The sequence below is a fragment of the Sinohyriopsis cumingii genome, chromosome 9, assembly GCF_028554795.1.
Source record: "Sinohyriopsis cumingii isolate HCF-2022 chromosome 9, ASM2855479v2, whole genome shotgun sequence".
Lineage (NCBI taxonomy): Eukaryota > Metazoa > Mollusca > Bivalvia > Unionida > Unionidae > Sinohyriopsis > Sinohyriopsis cumingii.
In genome coordinates this window covers 26,486,966-26,513,923 of record NC_142969.1, presented here as the reverse complement: position 1 = coordinate 26,513,923, position 26,958 = coordinate 26,486,966, and the positions used below count along the sequence as shown (strand labels likewise).

The 26,958-nt window shown below is 35.1% G+C and overlaps 1 protein-coding gene across 1 annotated transcript in view; it reads left to right on the top strand.

Annotated features, from left to right (window-relative positions):
- LOC149791438 (uncharacterized) overlaps positions 1-26,958 on the top strand; it is a 115,754-nt gene that overhangs the window by 5,269 nt on the left and 83,527 nt on the right. Inside the window, exons 3-10 of the mRNA XM_089971357.1 lie at positions 3,990-4,247; positions 11,845-12,880; positions 18,762-18,884; positions 19,701-19,843; positions 23,057-23,244; positions 25,018-25,116; positions 26,067-26,192; positions 26,815-26,941. Coding sequence (XP_089827483.1) covers positions 3,990-4,247; positions 11,845-12,880; positions 18,762-18,884; positions 19,701-19,843; positions 23,057-23,244; positions 25,018-25,116; positions 26,067-26,192; positions 26,815-26,941 — 2,100 coding nt within the window. The remainder of the gene's footprint in view (positions 1-3,989; positions 4,248-11,844; positions 12,881-18,761; positions 18,885-19,700; positions 19,844-23,056; positions 23,245-25,017; positions 25,117-26,066; positions 26,193-26,814; positions 26,942-26,958) is intronic.

Here is a 26,958-nt window from a genome sequence, read left to right as displayed (position 1 = left end):
AAGATTACTGAAAACTGTTTTCTCGAAACATGACCGTGGAGGAGGGGGGTAAAAAATAGTATTTTTTGCAAAGTTTCCATTTACTTAAAATCGGATCTCAATTTGATATAGGACAGTGGTAATCTGATTTATATTGAACTATGTTATGGCATGTAAGTAAATTTACTCATTTCATCAGTGTGATCAAAGCTTCCTCCTGCAAACTATTTTTTTCTCGACAAGCCCAATGGGCATCTCACTTTGAATACAGGACAGCCCAAATTAAAATTAGAGGGGCCCTGTTCATCAGGCTATTGGATTTTTTGAGCACTGACTATGTACTACCATTTTCCTTTGTCCCTTTAAATGTTATGTGTCCTCCAAATTTAGAAAGTGGCCAACATGGTGTCCCAGCCCTTGGAGTCCTAGGTGTAGCCCTATACATGTAGCTAAGAACATCTTCAACAGTTGGACTTGATCATCGATGCATCTGCTTCAGACACAATATTGCGTGTTTTACCAATTTCATCATACTTTAAATAGAAAATAGTAGCTACATGTAAATTTGATCCAATATGCAGTGTTTGCATTGTTGATTTGGGAAAATAATGCTTGTATCGTGAAAATATGAGTATGGACATGCATCTCTTTAGCAGTTATAAGTAATATTACATTGCTGCTCTGTGTCTCCTAGAAATAAATTAGACAATCTGTCATACTGCTGAAGCAAAATCACTAGATGATGATATTTCATTTTTCATGATGTTGAGACATGGTGCACATTTATCCCAGATATATATTCCTTTAAATCAGTTTTTGGCCACTGCTCATAACCTACCTCGCCACCCAACCCCACCCCACCAATGCATTTTCATGTATTTCATCATACTTCTTTCATTCTGCATTAAAATGTTTCCTGTGACTAGCAAGATTGTATTTCACCAGTTTTTGTATGTAAAGATCTTAGCAACTTTAATTCTAAATACATAACAGTTTAACAAAGAATTGCATTTATTATTCTTAAATATTTAATGGTAAAGAAATATCCCATGGTTCCAGTAATGTAGAATGAGAAGAAAAAAAGTGAATTTTGAAGCTTTGCTCAATGTATAGTATGAGTCAAGTCTGTGCATCATTGTTTTAAGTTGTTCAGATTTGATTTGAAGAATAAAAAATAGGTCATTAATATATCGGGGCAACATTGTTGACAAGTTCCTGGTGCACTCTATTTCTCAGTTAAACTCTTTAGTGGTTGGATCATACACAGTAGATTATACTCACTTTATTGACACCATGTCCACTCCCTCCACCATTAATACTGGCCGCCATGTATAGCCTATCGTGCTGAAAAATGGCGTTAAACCCCACAACAACAACCATGTCCACTCCATGGTGAACATTGTATGTGACTGTGCAAGAACTTGTGGTATGTAGAGCTTTTCCCCATAAGAAACCATGGCAATTCTGTCAGGATATGCAGGGAGATGGTGAAGGGACTTTTCAAAATCCTCCCCCTGCCCCCCACCACCACATGGAGAAATGAAAAATTTGAGATGTACTGGATGCATTCACAAGTTGATCAGCTGAGTACATAATCTGTGCCTGTGTATGGTTATAATCAAATTTGTTAAACTTGGTACTCATATTAGACTATTGTTCTCATGTGCCTTTTGCTATCTATAATTCTTCATTTTCAGTATTTGTTGTTTTTGACCATTTTTCTATTATACTTCTGTTTCTTGCATATCATTTTTTGATTCTGTGTCTACATTTGAAATTACTCATATACACCACTCCCTTGATAACTCGTGAGCCCGCTTATAACGAGGGATCAGACGTGGATCCCATTTTTTTAAACCAGAAAATACCCCCCATAATTTATCCCTATTTCTTGAACTTGAAAAAAATCATGGTCAGAATTGGTAATTGAAATGATATATTGCTTGTTTTGTGGTAGAAAACGGTAGATATGACATGGAAATTTTAATCAACATTTTGAAATTATAGGCTTTTAATAAGAAGTCATAATTGGTTATATTTTCTTTCCAAACGACATTCTTAGTACATCATAATTAAAGATATTCAAGGAAATTTTGATCAACGAAAATGTCACACCTAGTGTAGGCAGTACATTAATATTTAAATGCCTTTTTAATAATTTTTATTAAGTGAAATTTGTGTTTTAATTCTATCGTTTAGTGTAATCATCATAATATAATGTGTATTTAAATGTAAAAAAAATGTGTCAGTCTACCATAACAGCTATGTCTGCAAGTGTTTCTCTGAGAACCTAATTAAGTGCCTACCGTGTTTTGATGACTAACTTGCGGAAGTATTTGTTTAATTGTTATACTGAATTAAAAACTGGCTTCCTTTGTATTATCATGTTAATTATGTCATTTAAATCAAATAAAGGAGGTGGAATTTAAAAAAAAAGTTAAAAGGCACGCAAAGCCTACATACTTAAAATCTAGCTGCCCCGGTCGTGTGTTGGGTGAACTCGCTTCATTTGATTAATCAAACACTTATAAATGTTATTGTGTATGCAACAGTAATTACCTTAAATTAACTGACTCATTCATAATTGTCATCAAAGATAGCAAGGCAACCAAGCAAGACAAATACTTCATAACATAAGGAGCTGTTTTCACAGCTATGGACCATTGTGGGCAAGCGAGTTTCAGAGAATTCCTGAACTGGCACTTCGAGATATCCTCAAGATGATAAAAAGTTTCAGTATTACTTTAATGAAATCATGACATCAATATTTGAGTTTTGACATAGGAAATAATCTCATGAAATAAATGTCGCTAGTTTTTGAAAAAAAGTAATTTCATTTGGTGGTTTATCAACAGATAGTCTAGTTCCCGACTATGTGGACTCCTGACTTGGTAGTATACTTTTAATTACCACTCCCATAACCAGATTAATCAACAAAACAAAATTCAGTGAGATAATACACAGATGTTTTCGTTCACATGTGATGGTTGTTGAAACCAGTTGGAAAAAGCAGATTATTAACAATTATTATCAACGTGATTGTTCCCTACTCCTGCGGTTTTCTCAATGTATAAGCAGATTTTTTTTAAAAATTGGAGGTCCCTTGGTAACTCGTGCCCTCGCTTATAGTGCAGTCTATGTCTGTGGACCCTGTTGTGCATGAGTTATCGAGGGAGAGGTAAACTTTACTAGTTGTCTAGATGTACCATTTGTTTTTAGGAACTGTTTAATTTCACTAATCTTTACCTTTTTCTGATATGTATATACATGTACTAGTAATCTAGAAGCGCTTTTTGCCATTGAGAAATTGTTAGCTTCAGTACTATTTTGGTGTAGTGGTTGATGTAGATGACTTCATCTTGTTTCTCTTACAAGTTTATGGCAATTGATGAAACTACGTCATAATGAATTGCAATAGAAACAACATTGTTCAGACAGTCCAACAAGTTTTTTTAAAACATATGCCATCAGTTAAACATAGCATATACATTGAAAACATAATATCTTCCAATAAAAGAGTTATTGAAGCAGGATTTGATCATCAGATCCATATTTTTGATAGAGTTATGGTCCTTGACAGTTAACTTGATAGCTGAAGAGACATTCAAAATATTCCAATGCAGTCTGTGATGATCACTGTCCCTTACACTTATATGTTCCTTTTTCAAGTTTAGTCCCATTTCCCATGTAGTATTATCATTAGTAGTACACAAATTGAGAGTGCTGGACTATAGGCTAGATTCAGTGCAAGACTTTACACAAGCAGTGATTTGGAGGCATATTGTTTGTTTTCTTTTCCTTGTTTTTTTCTTCTTCAACTTGTTTAAATGTTGTACCTTGTGCTACCCCAGGGTACATTTTACAATGTCAGACTGCCAGTGTCCTGCTAAATTTAGCCAACATCATTATAGGAGACAGAGGTACTAGGTACATGAAATGCCCCATGACATATAAGCCACAGTGTAGAGCTGCTGTTTATAAGAAATTTTGTCCATTTTATGTAATTGCAGGTTTTTCTTCATCCTGTTCTGAAGTCATCCAGCTGTTCCCTTATTGAGAAGCAAGCTTTCAGCGCTGGAATGTTCTCACTCCAGTTTATCCACAGCTCACTGTCTCACATCACTGCTGGACGGGTGACATCAAGCCTACTGCATGGGATTGTCCAGTGCTGTGAATGCCTGGCCCTCACTAAAGACAAGTGCCAGCTTGCAGAACCCCTGATGATACAGAAGTTACTCTACAATATAGTGACCAAGCTACAGCAAGAAGTACTACAATATAAAATACATTCTTGTCTGTCTGAATATTGCAGTGTCATCTATTCTAGAACTGCAATTTATTGGCGGGGGGGGGGGGAGAGGAATAGTTTTAGATATGAGAGATATTTATCAAGAAATATAGGTAGGGCTTGAAAATATAATACCTGATTTTTTGTGCTTGCTTGGTTTTTCAAAATGATTGTTTATAAGTGTGAATCCTGCACTGGCATATCCTTGAAAAACAGTTATTGCTTAAATATGAAACAATGAATGATAGTTAATTCATTCATTATATGTCAGTGATTTCACAATTTATTATTGGAATATTGTAAGCCACCATCTGTCCATGAACCTCATGACCAGTAGAGTAGAAATTCACTTAACTATTGTTTTCTTGATCTGTGGTAACAGTCAGGGTCCCGGTGAGGATGTCTGATATAAATTAAATTCCATTGATGCTTTAGAATATTTTCAAACAAAACTTCATGTATACAGGCATATCAGGATAGTTAATCATATATGACAGATTTTTCGGTAATTGTTTTGGGCTGGGGAAGGTTATAAGAGGAAGTTAGAATAAGCAGTGAAAACCATGGGCATTTTTTATTTGGTTGAGCCATTGAAGTTGCTCTAGCTTAAAGGTAAAGCCATTTTTCTAACTTTTCTACTGGCAATCAACTGTCTTGCATTTGTTTCATTCTGAATTAGATTCTTTACATATTTCTGATCAATTGCATTTTGGTCTTGTCCTTCAGGGAGTTGTCTTCCTAGGTCTTGATGTGGTTCGTTTGTGCATTTTTAAAATCTTTTTAGTTGGCACCATTTAGCCACTGCTGTGCATAGATGCAGTTAAATTAAAGCAGCTACATAGTTACATGCATTTTCCTCCATATACTTTCTTGATAAGACCAATCTGTATGTGGCCATTAAATAGACAAATAATACATGATAGGCCAGGCTGATGCTGAGTAAAGTTTCAAAAACAAAACTGGTGGCAGTTTTATTTCAGATTTGCTTTGAGGGCAAAAACTTCCAGAATAGGTCATCACAATCATAAAGGTTATAGCAGGTGTGATGATGTACAACCAATTTATTGATATAAAGCAGTGACATCATAGGATGGTATTAAACGAATGATGAAAAAAAATGAGTTAAATTTATAAAATAATAAAACTTATACAAAGTTGTTAGTAGAATTTTGAAACAGGAAGTCCAGATTTTCCCAGGCTGCACAAACTGGGGGTCACACACAGCAATATTAGAGTCTATCATTTTATTTACTCTGTGTGTGTGTGTGGAATAAATTAAATTAATTTAAAATATGTAAAAAAATATTTTGTTATAACTTAAGTCATGTTTGTGTGTCTTTGTAAAAGAAAGTGAATAAGTAAAATTGAAATGTTTTCATGTAGATGTCTTTAAACAGCAAACTGGTACTGTATGTGTGTTATGGAAGCATTGGAATGTGAAAGAAAATTAAAAATTCAGTAAACATATTGAATAATTTGAAATTTAAAACAAAATTCTGATATCCTTTTAAAATACATTGCCTGGTTACATCAGTATTATGTCCGAAAGATGAAAATGTGTTTCTTCTGTCTATATCATGTAGACAAAGGGCAATAATCTTGCCCATTGCCTCCCTTTGCCACAATAGTATCACACACCTCCTGTCAATCCATGTCAAATTGATAAATACTGTTTAGAAATGTTTGCAGATATCTTGTGAATGTTTCACCTTTTCAGATTTTGGGTCATTTTTAGACTGCATGGTACAACAATATCATTTATGCATTTTAGTCACTTTATTGCACACTGCCTCACTCACCCAGTTAGTAACAGGTGTTGTTTTAGTGGCTTTTTAAGATGCTGCATCATTAATTTATCCATTTTTGTTTTTTGTTTGTTTTATTGAAACCTGTCAATGAAATGTAATAAATGCAGCAAGTTCAAGGCCAAGGAGGACACACGTGAGTCATACCCTGTGTTTACAAAATGGACTTTTTCAGTACTATGCACTGTGTGTGCCATGTCTTCTGAGAGAATATGGACATAGTTTTTTGTATCTACCAAGGCAAAGAAAGAGGGTGATAACGACACAAAATTTTAAATTCCAACAATTAATTATAATGTAGTAGGGGAGTGTAGCCCGGTGTTTGGGTAGCCCAGATGGCATAAATATCCTCACATGTTTGGCATGGCCTTTGGGCTTGTAAGTCTGGGTACATGAAGTTTTTAATGATCAATTAGTTTCAGCCTGTTCAGAGCTGTCTAAGTTTATCCAACCAGCTGACTGTCTGGCCGTTTCAGCCACCTCATTTACGTTCTTGCCATTCTGCTCGTCTCAATACAGCCAAATGTTTCTGTTTTATAGAGCTCTTAATGATAAACTGCCCTTCCTACCATGATATAGCTATATACAGTTGCAATTATGGATATCTTAACTGTAGTTCTGTCCATCCTAACAACCCGACAATTACATAGAATTACAATTGCAGTGATCTAAGGGTGTAAGGCTTCAGTCATATTACCCCCACCCTACCCGATGTCGTTGAGTAGAATAACCGACTTTCTTCTAAAATAATATGTCTCCATTTACATGATGATATGTTAATGTTTGGTAATGATTTATTTGGATGTTGCTAACTGTATGCGATTTAATTATGCAGACAAAACTTTTGTAGAGTGGACAAAATGTCTTCATAAAGGAAGCAATAAATGTATTGTCACATGATTTTTGGGGTCTTTGTCTGGTACCTTGTTTTGTTCAATGTTAATTTCTGTGTGTGTTAATGCACAAAATCTTTTTTAACCTATGCTGACCATGTTATGATCTTGACAATTATGTCCAGTTGTAATCATGAAAAGAAGAACTCGAAAGATGTGTGAAGCCCAAAACTCTATCATAACATTGTTGAGCTCATTTCCTGTAAATGTCGGCTTTTATAGACAATGATATAATATTAATCTTAGTGTTACATGTACTTTAGTCAACATTTCTTTCAATAAGAGAAACCTGACATCGGTAGACATGTATCGACGGTAGAGATAATCTGATTACTTTACTTACCTTACATCACGATCTGAATTAATTGTTGGTTCTGGACACATTTGAAATAAAAAGTGTCTTCTTGTTAGGGGAACCTTTTACATTTTTGTTCTAATATGCTGGTTGTGTTAGAGTGGTGGCTATGCTTGAGAGGTACTTTGGAACACAAACTCGTCGGTGCAAAGGGATTCTGGCTGTAAGAAGTGGGTGGTCGTTCAAGAGGGGGACTACTGTACAAGACACATTCCACTGCCTATTAGATGCAAATTGAGTTAACATGTCTGCCCCACATTTTTACTAAGCGGATACAAAATTTCTTGCCATATCCTAGTGGTTCAATTTTGGATTTGGCTGTGGTGATTTTCTGACTGGCAGAAAAATCAGCCAAACAATACACCAGGGAAATGAGGAATTGCAGGGGTCATTAACAGAATGCAGACTTGAGTTCAATTACTTTTATCAGTTACAATTACATTGTGCTTGCAGGTATCAGTTACAGTTAAAATTACAATTACACGATAACAGTGATGTTCAGTTACAATTACAAATATAGTGCAATGGTAATTACTAAATTACATTCTAATTGAACCCATATCTGATTCCCACAGTAGGCTAATTAAATTAATTTATGTACAGTTTTCTTATCTAAAAGTTAGCTTTATTGCTTCTTCTATATTAATTTCCATATTATTAGCTTAACTCCAGGCAATTAAGATAAATATGTATATCTCATTTTTTATAATCTGTTTGAAATTTAAAAACATTTATCTCTGCATCTGTAATTGACATGAAATTGAGCAATGATACCAGTCTAGACCTTCAATTACAAATACAGTGTACTTGTAATTAATAACTCAGCTACACCAGTTACATTATAACAGAACCCAAGTCTAGGTGAATGAATTCGCTGCCTCTGCCAGTCTTGACTTAATACGGTGTAATGTTTGTGTGCGGACCACTCTGGTGGCCTAGTGGTTAGAGTGTCTGCCTCAGAAATGGGAGGTCGTGGGTTCAATCCCCGGCAGAGTATTACCAATGACTTACAAAAATGGTACTAACGGCTGCCTCACTTGGCACTCAGCATATAGAGGTTTGTGTTAGGACAGGTCAGTCTGGTGTCAGGATAATGTGACTGGGTGGGACATCATGCTACATGTCTGCGGCATGATGCCCCAGTCCTAGACATCACTATAAACTGCCACACTGCAGACATTGTAGCGATATGGCTTCATTTGCCACAATGAATTCATTTCAGTGCTGAGGTTCAAGAAAGAGACAGTGATATCTATACAACTCTCCATCCGAGGGGCAAGTATGCTATTAGCCATGATATCATAGATGCCTTTTTGCATATCCGATTCACCCAGCATCATGAAAGTTTCTTCGTGTTGCTTACAACGACAAAGTGTATCAATTTTGAATCCTTCTGTTTGGTCAAAATATCAACTATTTTGTTTTTACCAAGATTATGGATGCATTGTCACCTGTTTTGGTTGACTTCCTCTACCACAATGGCAACATATCTGGATTATGTAAAAACAAAACACTTGTGGTAAGTTCTTTTCCCTTCAGGGGCGAAAACGAGCTCTTTTCCCATTTGAATTATCTTAGCTTTCTCCTGAATTGGGAAACATCTGCCTTTATCCATCCTAGTATTTTGTCTACCTGGGTATTGAGTTTATAACCATTCTCAGTGTTGTTTGTCTCCTCATCTCCTTCATGTCTGTATCGTATTTGTTGAGTATGTTTCCAACAGGACGTGAATTTTAACAAGAGAGTTCTTGTAACTCCTCAGATTTTATCACTGGCTTTATATGTGTCCGTTACAGTTGACTTTGCTGGCTTTATGTGTGTCCATTACAGATGACTTGGCTAGCTTTGGTAGTTTGCTCAGCTTAAAAACTGTTGACAGCTAATTGTGGCAAGGGAAGGTAATAGGTAAGCGTTATATCCCTTTATCGCTGTGACATATAGACAGAAAAGACAAATTTGAGTCTTTCTGATTTGGAAAGCATCAGGCTTAAGTTCCGAATATTAATATGACTGGGTAAGTATTCTTGGAGAAAGATAATTTGGAAGAAAAATTGCTTTTTCTACAACTAAAGGAATAGTCAGTCTTGTCTCTAATATATTTTATTCCTGAACAGCCAGCTAGTGATCTCTGTTTGTTTCACTTTACAAAAGAGCATGAATTGAAGGCTCCTGAAACCATTTGTCCAGAAAAGATTGTTTTTCATGCTTTGTACAAATACTGAACTTTGCAAGATATGTCCATCACTTTTGACTTGATACAGTCAATTAAAAATATTTGACAACTTATTATCCCTTTGTCAGACTGTTACTTTCACAAGCATGTCTTTTGGTTTGAAACAGTCAGATTCTGCTTAATGCACCTTTTTAGCATCACTTTTTTAATGCATAGATGAGACCTTAATTGCTTTACATTGCCAACATCAACAGTACATGCAGTACTCTAAAGAAGAATTTTTTTGTCACAGGCCCTGTGCTGGTGACCATAAAAAAAGTCACAAGCCCTGACTCAAACTCCACAAGCCCAGACTACAACTAAATGCTTCTATCCGTTACAGGTGGTAATACTTGAGCAACACAAATCAACTGTGCAAACACAAGCTTGTGTTTATTATTGCCTTTCAATCAGTCTATTTCATTGCTAAAATCATCCTGTAAAACATAGGCCAATTAACTAATCAGAATGTTCAATTCAGCATGTCAAATTTGTTACATATGGGTGGTGCTCCTATTTTGATAGACATGGTACACACAGGATTGACATGTTGATATGTTGTTTGCCGTATGTGCCAAGAGTTAAATCCCCCCCCACTTTTTTTTGTTGCTGGCATGCTTCACAAAGTTAAACTCCATCAACCAAGAGTTCTGAATCAGTTTGTATTTTTGCTTTGCTTTCTAAATTGCCTTAAAAAATTATTCGCACTTGAACACTATTCCAGTAACTTTAATAATCATGCTTTCTGTTTTATTATGGGATAAAACCTGACTTCAAAGAAATGTTGCTGCTGTTCGATACTCTTTAATACACATGGCAATGATATGTAATAACTTTTGATCACCTACACACACCTAGCACCTGTTTGATTTACCCATATTGGGTTATTCCACTTTATGCAAATTAACATAGTGTACTCACCCACTGCAGTCATCAAACACATCACACTATTGTGAGCCAATTAAGTAAGACATGAAATGATGGTTTATACCTGACATCTTGGCCTTTAATTGCCTCTACGTAAGCTGCCCAAAAATTGCTTTGCATCCAATCATGACTGTTGACCATTTATACATGCAACATGTAACAGGCATATACTGAAGTAGGGTGTTTTTGTTCTACTTTTGATGATTACTGTAACTTGTATTTTATGAAACATGACCATTTCAGGTGTTTTGTGAATAAACATGGTGTGTTTAACACGACATGTCATGTTATGGCTTGTCAACATCTTGAAAATAAATTTCCACAGTTCATAAGTGCGTTTGAAGTTTATTCAGGTAAATTAGATTTTTCCGGCAAGCCCGACAGACTCCTCTGAAATTAGAGGGCCCCCATGTACCATGGTATCAGACTTTTTGAGCACTGACATGCTTTCCTTTTTTCAAATATACTGAATATGCTGTTTGCCACATGGCAGTGTTATTGGTGGGCATAAATCACAAATAAATCCACATTTGCTAACAGTCTATCAATTTAATAAAGCCAGTACGGTTCACTGCATGTGCCTTAGTGCTTTGTATTGGGTAACCAAAACATTTTTGATCAGCTTAAAAACTGACAAATTTGTATCAGTCTAGTCAAATTCAATTTGTCGATGCTTGCTTGAGATTAAAAGATTATTCAGCAGAGTAATTATGTGCAAGATAGTTACTCGTTATGGTCATCTGTTACTGACAATAAAGAGTATCAACGTGTGTTAAAACTAGTTTGTTTGCCATGTGTGAATCCACTTTAGCTGACATGGTTATTGCATTGCCTACAAAGTTCTATTGGTTTCGTCTAAGACTGGTAGTCTAGGAATTAAAATTTGGGGTTCAGGATGCATCACTGAGAGCTCTAATATCTCGCAGCATTCTCTATGTTTGACTATAAAAAAGTGAAAATGGGAATTTTATACTTTTTATTCACATAGATCCTAGCTTCCACTTTGGGGTCTTTTTAATACCATAAAGTCAGACGATGTTCAAGTTAGTAGTTGGAAGAGAAGTTGTTAATAAAAAGGAACTGTTTTACAATTTGAACATCCTTAACAACTATTATTTTGTGTTTATTTTCTAAGCATGAATGCAGAATTAAGCAATAATGTTCATTTAAAAGGAGTTTTCAAAATCCCTCATTCTTTTTCTAGCTGGTTTTTAAAAAAATTTGACAGAAAGAAACTTAAAACTGAGCTAATATCACTGAGTGCTTAATGTATGCTTAAAGTCAGCTGTTTTAAAATCATAACTTAGTAGGTACAAGATTATGATAATGTATGTATCCTAACATTCAGTGATATTATTTATTGATCATGCATTTTCCTCTTGCAGGAATTTCTGGAGAACTTTGTGAAGGTTGCTAATTTTCTCTATGACTTCGTGAAGGATTTGAAGAAGAGTTCTGATAATGTAGTAATGAGTATCATCAGTGGAGGGCATCTGGCGTTATGGAATTTAGCCACAAAACTAGAGAAAAACACTCCAGAAAGCTTGTCTGCAGAAATGAAACTAATCCTTAGGCAGACTTCATTGAAGTTTCTCCGTTTAAAGCCGGGCATGGAGGCAACAGTTCATGAGAAATTTGTTTTTGCTATTTATCAGTATGAAACACTTTTGTCAGCACAGAACAAGGCATTAAATCAAGACAGCCTTAATTTCTTGACAGAAGTTATTGACAGATTTGTTCTTTTATATCAAGAAGATGTTTCAGCGAAAGGTGGTATGTGTATTTGTCATATACTGCAGTTATACATAGTGAAATTAGAATATTACATGAAATTGAATCAAATAGATTATGCCAAAAATATGCTATTAAGTCTTGCTAAATTAAATGTTGGTGAATCACAGAGCTTGTGTCAAACAATACAAACACTGTTTCATGTTGTAATAAAGTTGAACTCTCTTCTCAGTAGTGAAGGAGATATGGAGGAAGAAGGTAATTCAAGTCGTAAAAATTCCAAGTCTTCTTGCTCACAGTCTAGTCATAGTGACGAAAAGGAAAACAAGTATGTAGTGGAGAATTTACTCAAAGATATTCAAGTAGGGAAAGAGAGAGTATCTTTACATCTGAATGAAAAAATAAGTGCAGTTGAGATTTACACATTGAAGTCCATTTGGCAACTAATGCAGCAAACATTCGGAAAGCTGTCAGAAGCTGGAATACCACAAGCACTAATTTGTGAGGCTCTTGAGGGATATGACACACTAACAGTTTTGCTGGAGAGACTGGAGAATGAATTAAATCCATCTGAGTATGATGGAAAGACGTCCACAACAGATGGGAAGCAAGGGACAATAATCAAAAGGATTGTTGAGTGCCACTATAAGAAACTGCAGATGGCTTTTAAGCATATCCAACATAATACAGGTAGGTTGCATGTAGAAAATATTTTACACCGACATATTCACTATGAATACAAGCAGGGTTTTGATTTTTTTAATGGACAAGTGGCATTTGAAAAATAGTTATCCAGCCCCAAAATCATTTGTACCACATATATTTTTAATTGAAAGGAATAAAACTAAAATGAATGCATGTTGAATTTATGGCTTGAAACCATGTTTTTCTGTGAAACAAATGGCTGGTATTCCATATTTAATAGCCATGTGTATAAGGAACAAGTGCCTTTCAGAAAACATCCCTTACAAAAACTATAGCACATTAAACTGCAAAGTGAACTGGCCTAAAAATTGAACCATGGCATGAAATTATATTCAGAGAGACATCAGCCTTGTACAGTATTTCCCATTATGATTACATATCGGATTCAGATTATCAGGTCAGATGTATTTTTATGTAGACGAAATGAAACTTGATGTATTGGTACATCAAGGTTACAGAAACATTTGTAACATGTTATCTTAATTCTGTGATCAAAGCATACCTAAATGCTTGCTTCCCTAAAGCTTTTTTTTAAAATTGCTGATGAATGAGATAGAAAAAGTTTGAAAATCTGTGGTCCCTGGACAACCTGCGTTGAAAATATATGGTCCCTGGACAACTAGCTTTGAAAATCTGTGGTCCCTGGGTAACCAGCTTTAAAAATCGGATTGCCCAGCAGATTTTCTTGTTGCCTGGCAAATCACTACAGTTACCCCAAAGATCACTGTAATTAAAGTCATTCAATAACTTTTGCAATGTACCATTATATAGTGAGCCCTAATTGCATACAGCACTTGTAACTCACTAATATTCCTGCTAATGGAAAGTGTCACATAATTGAACAATATCCTTTTCTTACGATGTCTTGTTCATCAGCTTTCTAGTAGTTGGCCAGCCCTCTCCATAAACTTCTCTGTATTTTATGTTTATCTGAGTTTACATCATTACTGTTCACATTATCTTTAATCCAGTAGTATTATTCCTGTGCCTAGACTGTCAGGGACCTGTAAACTATCCACTTGGGAGCTTTAATTTAACCATTACCCAGCAAGCTAGTATAGTATGCAACAGGAATTCTGATTGGTTTTTCTGTTTAAACTTGCCATATTCCTCTGTGAAAAGTTGCCAACCAAAACAAACGTCACAAGCTCCACAGCAAGTGTCCATTTCTTCAACACCAGTGAGGAAGTATAATACATAATACTAGATCATAGGCAATAAGTGTGTCAAACTAATGAAGAAAGATACTGTCACCACATATTTGTATGTTGACAAATGACAAACATTTGTGTCTTGTTTCCTTAAGGATTCGTACTGATGGGTTGGTAGTATGGATTGAGATTCAGATAATGAGTAACTGCCACAGGAGGATTAATTTATGTGGGCTGTTACTGATAGCAATAAGCCAACACTCCACCACAGAATTACACTGAGATAATTTGGGCACCCTCTTATAGGTACTCAGAAGGATACTGTAAAGATGCTATCAATTATCAGGCTTCTCTGGTACCTGCCCGTTGATAATAATCTGGGTAATAAAATGAACCATAGAGTGCAAATACAAGTACTTTTTCAGTGCCAAGCAGAGGTCTGCTTGATCCAGTAAATAATTGACCTTAATCCCATAACTTGTTTTCCCATGTGACAATTCTTTGAATAAGCCATGAGTGAGGTACAGTGGCAAGTAACAGAGGGTGCTTAATAATCCCATAACTTGTTTTCCCATGTGACAATTCTTTGAATGAGCCACGAGTGAGGTACAGTGGCAAGTAACAGAGGGTGATTAATTTGATCTTGCTGCACAACAGACTGGTCCAGTTGCAACCTTGAATAGATTTCACAAATTGGATTAAAGTGTTCCTTACAAAGCTCAAGGTCAGTCTTTAAATAAGCATCCACATATGATAGTGAGGTCAAGGAAAGGTGATGACTAGACCATGACGATTGACTAGATGATGATGGAGGATTTCAAAACATTATCAGACAATGAGGATGAATTCTTAGACTTTGTACCAGATGACGTTAGGTACTGATACTTTCCCTTTGATCTGGTACCCAGGTAACAGATTTAATACACTTTCCCTTTGATTTGGTACTCAGGTAACTGATCATTAGGATCGATGGGTACCTGGTAGTTTTCTAAAATTTTGATAGCTTTAATCAATATTTGTTGCTGGAAAAAATAAAAATACATTGTAATGTTTAACAGTATCAATTTTAAAAAAAAAATAATACTTTTGGTTGCTCAGCCAGGCATTCATATTGGGAAAAATGGTTTTCTAGAATGAATTTTTCATTCTTCAGGGTTTCCAGGCAGTGAATGTTTCTTTCAGTGATCTTGATATGGAATTTTTTTGTTGTTTTGCTTGTGTAATCAGATATCAGGATAATTTTAAGGGTCCTTTGGGGCCAGACATAGCTCCAAATCCCAGTGTAAATGAATCCCAGTTCTAATTCAAACTATTTAAAGTCAGTGTTGATTTCCTATTATCAGCTGTTATGGTACTATTTCACACACACACACACACATGCAGACATACACACACACACACTGTGCAGTTTGGTTAATTACTAAGATGCATTTTCAAAGCTCACACTGAAATAATATTTGTATTAGGTATTTTATATATATATATATATATATATATATATATATATATATATATATATATATATATATATATATATATATATATAACAGATATTTATGTACAGGAGCTATTTTTGAATGGATTTACTATTTTGCTTTCAACACATTTGCCCTAAAGAATACATTTTTGCATTTTTATAACATATTTTTAACAACATAATACAGTGAAAATTGTGTACACCACCAGTTTGTGACCAATGTAGAATCAGTTTAGACAGGTTACTGCTGTATGAAGATTCTACTCATCTCAGTGGATCTTGTCATAGTAAATGGTAAAAGAAAATGAAATAGTTGTAAGTTGAATGATATGCATGTACACTATAACAACACCCAGCTGTGCAATAAGCCTAACAGGAAATATGGGGAAAGGTTGCATTTTTTCATTTTTCCGATTAAATAGCATCATTTTGGTTATTGTCAACCATGTACACATAGAAATTTGTGGAATGTTGCTGCTTAACCACTGACTAGTTTGATTAGCAATGAAGTAAGTTGTGAAAATTTCATGATAATATGTTCAGTTATAATGATTTGAAATTCCACATGTTATATATTCAGAATTGCCAGTTTGACTTACTCAGTTGAATAAACTATTGTTAAAATGCAATCAGGTTAATTCTCTTTGTAATTGGTAATTAGTCATAGGATGTCAGTTAATGTTTATAGTCAAATAAATATGCAACACATATGTTAACAATTAGACTGTTGGATCTGCTGCTGTATGTTAAGTAAGTACCCAGTATTTGACACTGTAAATGTGTCACCATTCAATGACAAACAGTGTTATTTAGTGTACAGATAGTTGCAACAATCTGTTGAAAGTGCTTACTTCTTTTCACGAACATAACCAATTTTAACAGTGCAAAGGCTCTCCCCTCCCTCCGATATGTGGTTTTGGTAACATTGTACAGAATAATGGGGTAGGAAGGGTGGTTTTTAATATTTTAATTTCTTTTTATTACCATATTGTGGTTACATTTATTTTCATAGATATCAAGCAGGGGCCTCCCAGCCCAGTTTCCAACTGGAATTTGAATTCAGTGAAAATACCCCAGAAACCTCCTTGAGAGAATTACATTTTGCAATAAAATGCCTTGGAATTTGATATTAAAAAGCTAAACTACATTTTTGTGTGAAGAAAATGTTATTTTTCAACTGCAACTTTGCAGAACAATTTTGAAACAATCATATTGCGTCAGTTGTCATGGCTGAGTCTGGTAACTAAGAAATTTTTGCACATGTGCCTTCATCTACAGTGTTATGTCTTTAATCAAACTATCAGACTTTAAAAGTTACTCCTGAAATTTATCAATTTCTACTTAAAATCTCCTGGAAAACTCATGGGAAATAAAAATCAGTTTGGTGCAGGAACCATCATCAAGTTTCATGGTTTGAAAAAAAGAGAAAAAACCCAAAATTTTTGTGGGTACTTAAATTCATTGGTTTGCCTCTGTCAGAGTTGGCATATTTTAATTTTATTTTGTGGCTTAACCTATGCACATGATAGGCTATACATGGCAGCCAGTATTAATGGTGGAGGAAGAAGAGGAAAACCCCGGAAAGAACCACCGACCCATGTGAAGCTACTTGCAAGCTTTCTCACATACTAACATTAGCCAAATCCGAGACTCGAACCCATGCAGAGGTGAGATGGCAGTGATCCATAATGGAGAACGCTGTAGACCACTCGGCCACTTGGGGCCTCACCTGTGCAGTGGTCAAAATAAAAAATAAAAAAAGAACAAAAATATGTAGACAACAAACAGTAGTTACTTGAATGGTTAATACAATACTACTGCTAGTATAAGCACAAATCAAGCACCTCTGAAGATCAGTCCCTTACACTACAGTTTCATCCTAATGCTCAACATCAGTTTTAGCCAAAGCAGCCAACAACTTGAAGCCAAGCAGTTATTGAAACATACGTCTGATCTTTTTGCTTAAACCACTGTTGATAAAGCTGCACCATCAGTATGTTCTGATCATGTTATGTGGATAAAGCCATGATTCTGTATCTGAACTAAACATGTGACCAATTGCCCATTGTTGAATGCAATCAGCAGGCTGTGGCAACCTTTAATGTGTGGTGGATGAAGCAACTCACGATAGATCAGTCCAAATTATCCATGGCTTTGAAGCTGGACTTATGAAATTTTGCAATTTTGGGATTCTTTTGCTTAAAACATGATTCATTATGGGAAGATAATTACAGAGCAGTTTATGTAGTTGACTGGTTCAGAAGATGAAAATTCAGATTTAGACCTACTAGCCCAACAAGGATGATGTGAGAAACATGGTCTCTGTATTTGGATATAAGCTCTACAAATAAATGCTGGGCTACCCACATGCATTTGACTTGCTCAGCAATGAATTTTACTTGTATGGACTAGTTGGATTCCTTCAGTGTTCTGGACAAATTTCTCTGTATTAGTTTGGATACCTACTTAAGCATTATTCAGTGTGTATTACAAATTGTGTGACTTGATTATATAGTTTCATAAAGAAAACAAATTTTCACAGGGGCTGCAAGTCGGTGATCTTTTGGTGATATGATTTTATAATTATTAACCTGAATCATGCATTAGCTTAAATAAAATGGTTTTTCTGAGAGTTTTAAATTTCAGGCTAAATAAATAACAGTTGCAACAATAAATATTTATTGGTCTGAAACTAACTAATAGTAATTATTATAATGCCATTCTCAATATTTTGTCTTTGCAAAGGTGATCATTGTATAGTTATTTGAAAAGATAAATTATAAATTTAAGCAATCATCACTTTAATATAGAATAAAATGAGATATACATTTCTATAACCTTTTTCATCTTCCAGAACTGTATTTACTTTGTGTATCTTTCTACATCCTGCTTGTAATCTCTGACATAAGTATTAATTGTGTATTGGACTTTTTGTTTATTTGGAATGTCTCATGTGTAACTGCTGATTTAAAAAAAACATTCAGTGTTATCTATGACTAAATCTGAATTTTTTATTGAATATTGGCTGATTCAGGCTGATGCAAAATTATTTTTCATTCAGCAGATGAAGGAATGCTTTATGATCAGAGCAATTGCCATGTATGGTGATAAGTTACTGGTGGTGATTTTTGTGATCATTAGTGTAAACTTAGAATCGTTAGCAAAAGGCCTTCAGATATATAAATGGTAAAGCACCAAACTTTTTAAATCCAGGGATCAAAATTTCTTTCCATTTCAGACACAAGCCAAAAAGATGTCTTATCTCTGTGTGAGAAGGGCCTTGCCAAATATCAGCAGCTTTTAAACATGGTGCAACCTGACTACTCAGAGAAACAGAGGGATCATGCTCAATATAACTGTGGTATGGAGACATTTATTCAAAATACAGTCTAGTCTCATCAATTGATCAAATCATTCCAATTAAGATTGTTGAATGAGGCCGACTGTTGGAACAATAGACACCATTTAGAATGACCTATAAGTTGTTCCCCCCGTAGTATCATATAAAATAAATAGATAAACATAAGAGTAGAGTGCCAGGGAAGTTGAATGAATCGGGCTGAAATGCATTGAAATTTGTATGAATTTTAATTATCAAAGCTCTGCTTAACATTTATATGGTTATATGCATCATTTAGAAATAAATATACAGAAAATGAAAATATATTGTCTTGCTTGTGATAGGTGGTTCATAGGTGTTGCTTTTCCAGTGATGAGGCATCATCTTCAGCATTATGGTTTTGTGTTAAAGTTTATGGAAAGTCATACATTCTCTACATCAGTCAGTATATTCAACTCAAACTTTGGTATAATATTAGGCTATGCTTAAAATGTGTACCAGATATGCAAGGAGTTCCTCTCTGACCTGTGTAAGCAGAAAGATGAGTCCTGAAAATGTGAGACACTATGTTCTGTTGAACACTTGTCATTTAAACTTGTAAGAGTCTTTAAAGGTAGGTCACAGTTTCTTATTTTGGCATAGCAGTATTAATCATTAAAACCACTTCTATTTATAGTTTGATTATTTACCAAGCAACATAGAAAATAAAAACTAGCCTAAATTATACAGTAGTTCAATGCTTTGGTTATATGTAAATGAAGATTGAATGCTTTTCTTTATTTAAATTGAATACTTGGAAATTATCTAATAATTACCACTTTGTCTTGTCTTTGGTAGGTTATATCAACATCAAGCTGGGGAACCACTGTGCCACTGTGGGATTACCAGACATGGCTGTGACATTCTACAGCATGGCATGTTCCCAGTTGTCTGTCTGGTGTAAGAGTGATGCCAGCCAGATACAGCAACGATGTCAACAGGTTTATACTAGTCTACATTCTCACTGTTGATGTAACCTGTATTAAACTTACTTTATGGGTTCTTTTTTTTCTTTTTCTCATTTGTTTGTTTGTTTTACCACCAAAGCATAGTTATGACAGAAGTAATTCTTTCATAACTGCATTGTTATTGTGGCCATACTAACCAGCATTTTGCATGTGTATTTCTTCTTCAAATACATTACCTGATCATAAACCTAAGGAGTTCTTAAACAACCTTGCAAACCCAGCTCACCCAAGTAAAACAAGACATTAACAATCTCATTTTGCTTATTTAACACTAAAGGTATTAAAATATCATCTGCTTACCAAAATGAAGGTCAAGCAAGAGTTGTCTGCCCATGGATAGAGATTGATGCAATATCCTGTCAAAATTCATCATTTGTTACTTACACTCATACTGTAACAGCATGCTTGTTTTGAGGCCTCAAACATTCCTATCAATTTTGTGTTCTTTTTTCAAGTTACAGCTGCACAAGCAGTTTCATTATGAGAGAAGTATATTCCACTTATTTTCATGTCATTGCTCATTTGATGCTTATAATTTTCTGCATTCATTATTTTTTTATGTTAGTATTTAAACAAAGTTTAGCATAAATTAGTATGTATGTATGTATATATATATATATATATATATATATATATATATATATATATATATATATATATATATATATATATATATATATATATATATATATTGAAAAGAGTTATGCAACATGCAGTCTTGAGATTTGGATGGTTGCAGTGAGACTGGGACACTTGAAATTTTAAATCTTAGAATTCTCCCAAGTGAAACCAAACAGCATTTGTCATTATGACAAGTTGACTCCAGCAAATAACATTCTGTCATTCTGCTGCATTGCTTTTCATGGTAAAAGCTGGATTTTGAATATCCCAGTTGACCCTTTCATCCGCAATCCTTTATCTGCCAGAAATATGGCCACAATAGAGATGGCTTCAAGAATAAACCAGTCTGTCCCAGATGTGGACAAATGGGTCATGATGACTCATACATCATGGAGAAAATCTCTTGTGCAGACTGACAGGGTGAGAGCTTCTCCTACTGTAGAGACTGTACTCAGTATAATCCAGAGGAGGAAATAACAATTGGTGAAGCTTTATGAAAAACAGCATCCCTGAGGTCAGAAACTTTGTGGAAGCCACAGTTCCACAGAACAATGCTGGCAAATTCTATGTCATTGCATTTAAAGTTGAGAAGAAACATTCCAGAAAATCTGTCTTTACATGGCCACAGAATGAAACCAAGATTACAGTCATGAGACCCCCAAATCTGTGCATGCAACTAGCCAAACTAAGAGTGCAACAGAAAAGACAATTGGCCTATCCATCAGTATGATCATTAACAAACCCAGTAGCACTAGTGAAAACCCCAGTAGCACTAGTGAAAGACCCAATAGCACTAGTCAAATCCAGTCCACAAGAAGAGTGGCAAACCACAGGCTTCAGTGGTAAGAGCACTATTATGGCATGTAAGAGCAGTGGTAAGAACACTAATGTGGCATGTAGAGCATTGGTAAGAGCACTAATGTGGCATGTAGAGCAGTGGTAAGAGCACTATTGTGGCATGTAAGTAAAGCCAGCTCTATGAGTGAGAAAGCATTTAGGTGCAGCTGAACAGAAAGTTGGTATGAATTGAAATGCATGCTCCAAACAGAATAAGGAGAGAATTAGATAAACTACTGGACTCCTAAATGGATCATTTGATGACCCTGTCAAGCTCTTTGATAAAATGAGAAATCTAGAGTATCAACACTAGAAAAAACCCTGATACTGTGCCATGGGAAACTCTAGAAGTCCTGTAGTTCTGCAATATCTCTGGCACCATAATACAGTGGTATTGTGGAAGTTGAAAGGTAAACATTGATGAAATTTGTTTTTATCTGAAAAAAATGCATAACCTGCATTTCAGCAAATTGCGATAAGACCACTTTTATTTATGAAACTTAGCATAACCAGATTAACCAGTACTGCATTACAAGCAATAGCTATTTGTGTGTTCACACACAAAAACCTTACACTTTGCTCTGTATATCTTCCTCCAAAGACTATTTAATCTGATTTTGACCATCTTATTGAGCCGTTACCAACACCTTTTGTTTTACTTGCCAACCTGAACAACTGTTATACACTTTTAGGATGTAAAAATATCAATGAGAGAGGGAAGAAAATTGAAGACTACAGTATTTGCCTTTTTAATGATTAAAGTCATATACTTAACTTCATCCTGCCACAGAATCTTATTCATCCTTTCATCGGACTGTCTGCAATCTGGGGCCTGATGTAGCAGAATGCACTAAGGCACTTGCCTTAACTTATCACTCACATCTCACTTTTGTCCACATAGGTTCAAATCTCAGTTGGCCAGCTTGGGTATGTGAGAAAGTTTGCCAGTAGCCTCCCATGTGTCTTCCTGTTTTCCTCCTCCACCATATATGCCCATTATGTGCTGATAAATGTTGTAAAACGTACAAACCAAACCAAACCAAATCATCAGCATTCCATTTCTTTTGCTTAACTTCTCTTGTATAGTTAGTTGGCGATGACCTCTAGTTGTTGTTGTGGGGTTTAATGCCATTTTTCAGCACACTATAGGCTATGCATGGTGGCCAGTAGTAATGGTGGAGGAAGAACCCAGGAAAACCCCGGAAAGAACCACCGACCCACAAGAAGCTAATGGCAAGCTTTCTCAAATACCCACATTGGCCGAATCTGAGACTCGAACCCACGCAGGCAGAGGTGAGATGGCAGTGATCCATAACAGAGAGCGCTTTAGACCACTTGGCCACTTAGGGCCCCGATGACCTGTGGTGGTGATCACTTTCCAGTATACTTAAAATTTAATACTGCCATGTCTCATTGGCTAGATGGAAATACAGCAGTGTATATTGGGGAAAATTTTAAGTTCCTCTTTGAATCCTATTTGCAAACTCTGTTGATATTCCAGATCATGCCTACTCAGTAGACATGGAAGGAAGATTATATACATTAGATTAATGAAATGTTTTATATTTGTTGTCCTGATTGGTTATGGGATAAAAATTTATAATTGTAAACCTTGTCAAATAACTTTATGCATAAGATGGCACCAATATCAAAATAAATTAGCTTGGAAAAATCAGCATTGTGCAATCACCACTCTGTGGTATTAATTTTCTCCTTTGTGTCACACAGGCTAATTTGTCAAAGGTGTATGAATGCCTTGTGGATTGTCATAAAAGACTACAGAATTGGCAGGTTGCCATGGATACCATCATCCAGTCACTAGTCCCTGATGCCAGTCATGTAATGTCTGCCATCAGCACTTGGGTCAAGGTCAAGAAAGAGGCCATACTCTCAGGACAGGAACAGTTTGTTTCAGTGTATGTATATGTACAGGGTCTGTTCTAGGATATGCTGTTGTGGGATTCATAATGAAATAATCAGCCTAATGTAGGGTAATTGTATATCATATTTTCAAGCCCAACCTGTTCTTTTTCATTAAGTCCCTCCTATATTCAGAAATTCCACCTCCGTTTTTCAAATGGAGAAGGGAATTTTCCCTAAATTTTAGGTTCAAGAACAGACCTTGACATACCTTTGTCTACATGTAGTTGCCAATTGCTTATTGTCAGAAGTAAACTTGTTTATTATATATGTAAGTGTTAAGTATAGAAATAATGGTAAAATAATTTTCCTATTATTTTCATGCCTATGTTTTCACAAGTTAAACTTATATCCTTATATTTTCAAGTGAATAATATAAGATTTCATGTCATGCCATGTTACAATGCATTGTGTGCCTACAGAATTTACAACATGAAGCAATTAAAGTATCACTTTATGAGCTAGAACAAATAAATAGAAAATGCATTACCTTTCACTTGGCACTCAGCATTAAGAGGTTAGTGTTAGGACTGGTTGGCCTGGTGCCAGGATATTGTGACTGGGTGGGACATCATGCTACATGTCTGCAGCATCATGCCCCAGTCCTAGACATCACTATAAACCTCCACACTGCAGACATCGTAGCGATATGACTGAAAAATTGTTAAAGCTACGTTAAAAAGTCCAAATCACACACACACACACACATACATACATTACCTTTGAGGCATGGAAATTATAATTTGCTGAAGAAATTGGCTTGATGCCATTCATGTTCATTTGAAGTTATTTCCCTCTACATCCTTGACAGCAGTGGTAAACCATCTGTGATACATCATGGAATCAGACTCATTTTTGTGGTGGTCAGATATGATCAGATAGTTTATAAAATGTCAAAAATGTAATTTACTGCAACAGATTGGGTCATGCTAATCCTACTGCTCTATTAAGTCTCTGATAATTACATGACCAGCTGAAAGTGAAATTTACAAAACATGCTGATCATCTAGGCATTGATTCTAGAGTAAGTTTGATACTGTATATACTCAACTATAAGTTAAGTCCAACTGCAAACTGGACAGACACAGATCTGCCTTCACATGAGGTACCATCAGTAATCAGTGGAACAAACAACATACACTTTGATCTGCAGGTGCAGTTTGCCTTGACTTATAAACAAGTTTATACAGTATATAATAAAAGAAAAAAATTCTTCTCCTTTGTAGATACTGGGTATATTTTATCTTGTGGTACCAAAAATGATATATTTTAACTTGTAGTTTTGCCACCCATTAAATTATAAGTTATTTTACCACATGATAAACTATATCCAGTATTAACATTGGAAATGAAAACATCATCTTCATATTTGTGTATATTCAACATAAAGAAATAACACTTTATGATGTGAAAAGTAATGTCATAGAAGACAAGCACAACAGCTGAACTTCACATTCATGTTACTACACTATTTGTGGCTTTATTTAGTAAAACCATATCTTTAAAATATGATATACGGCATAAAGAATAGGTCCTGTAAGTCCACCTAGACATTATAAGTGGCAACTAATGGATTCAGATCTACTACTGGATAAATCTGGGTTGGTTTACATGGTGTGTCTTTGGGCAAGGCACTTTACTCCCATCACATCGGCACAAAGTAACCTACTTGTTTGCTGTGTTGCTAAAGACCAAGCAAAAACAATTTTCTGTTATATGTTGGTAAATTTAGAAAACTAATTGCTTATTGTATTTTGTACACATTTCAGAATATTCAGCCAGGCAGTTGAGAAAATGCAGATTTTTGGTTTGGATCCCATTATTTTACTAAAGGCTGAACTTGGGGACATCAGAAAGTTTTGTGGCAGGTATGTGATTGAGTCTTTGATACATGTCATTGTACACTGGCACCCACAACTTCATTTAGTTGGTGAATTGCTCTTTACATGTTGATGTACCTTTTAAAGGTTTTGTTTTCTCTGGTCCAATTTTGACAGAAAATATTGTCGCTTTTCATTTCAGCAGTTCCATGCAACCAGCATTGTTTCATATTGTTATGTGGTTTGTTATGAACATTATTGGAGGGACTTTCGTATCTCTTTGATGGACTTTGTCTCATCGTTGGTTTTGGACAGAGATATTCCCCATCTGAAGCAAAATTGAATCAAATGGAAATTGGGAATGTTGCTTGCTCTCATTCATGGCTCGAGAACTTTTCAATATATTTTGATGAACACTTTCAGTAGTCTTATTTGTTCCATTTGGTCAGAATTATGGCCCTTGTTTATAAGTTTTTTATTTTATTTTATGTAATGTTGCTGTATTGATAAATCCTTGAAGGAATTGGATTTCAAGCATTAGAGGAATAATGGCTCCAGAATTTCCATTTTCTCTAACTTTGGTTTCCCCACACAAGTTCCTTTGTTTAAGGACCAATGGAACAACTTGTAGTCAGCATGGTCATTTGCAGTGCATCCATCACTAATAACTTTAGTTATTATTTTCTGTGACTGTAATTATATGGTTGTTAAGTGCAAGCAAAATGGACCTTTGCACCCCAGGGAAACTTTTTCTGAAAATGGATTGTGCAAATTGGAAGGAATAAAATACATATCTAAATTCTTTGAAAATGGCTCATGTTTTTGTGAGAATTTGTGTACCAACATTTTTATAGTAGGTTACATGCATGTTGAAACATGCCAAGGGCTAAAAATCATGTGATATGAAAAAAAGTAAAAATAAAGATTCACTAAGATTTTAATAGTGTAAACTTTCGATTTACTTTTAACAAGATGTGTTTGGATTTTTATTACTGCAGAAAAATGTGCCAGGCTGAAATGTCACTATTAGAGGAGATGTGCAACAAATCTAGAACACCTGTTGACAAGGCCTCAGCTCTTGTTGAAATGACAGAAGTTCTTACATATATTCAGGATCACAACAGGTTATTCAATTTTCCTAAATCATTTAATGTTTTTGGACCAATTTAGAACCACTGATTTCAGATTGTTTCATTATTTTCCCAAATTGTTTGGAGAATCATTGTAATTTCATATCTTTTGTTTAGGTGCTCCACTTTATAAAACATGCATAATAGGTACATGAATTTTTTAAGTTTAGGCAAAAAGAATGGGATTTAAAAGGAATGTTTTAGCTCATAGTTGAAAGAAATGTATTAATTAGCCCTATTTGATTATAGCCATGTTTTTGGAAACTTTTAAACAGCTTTTCGTATACATGGTATTTATAATCTATTATTCTTGTTTCAGTACTTTCTCTCTTATCACCCCATCAGATTAGTAATCAATTCAGGGTGCAGTTCACTTGTCGTTAAACAGCCATTTTACATTGTGCTTTTCAGTGCCATACCATAATGTTTGAAATTGTTGAATTGCTAGTACCACTCATTGATCACCCAGTTACTGAAAATTTGAATGAAATTTCTATGTATGACAAAATTGCTGTTAATCAAAATTATTGATTGTATAGTAATGTTGTTATAAAGATAAGGTTTGACTATATAGATCAGTTATTGCATGTGAAACATTAAAATCAATCTGTTTTAGATCTCCCAATAACTGCTTGGATCAGGCAGTTGAACTTCTGTTAAAAGAAGAATCAGTTGAAGCTCTACCTGTTCTAGCAGTAGCCTATTTCTGGAAATACTTACTTCAGCAAGAGGAAGCATTGAAGGTAATGGCGTTTCAGGC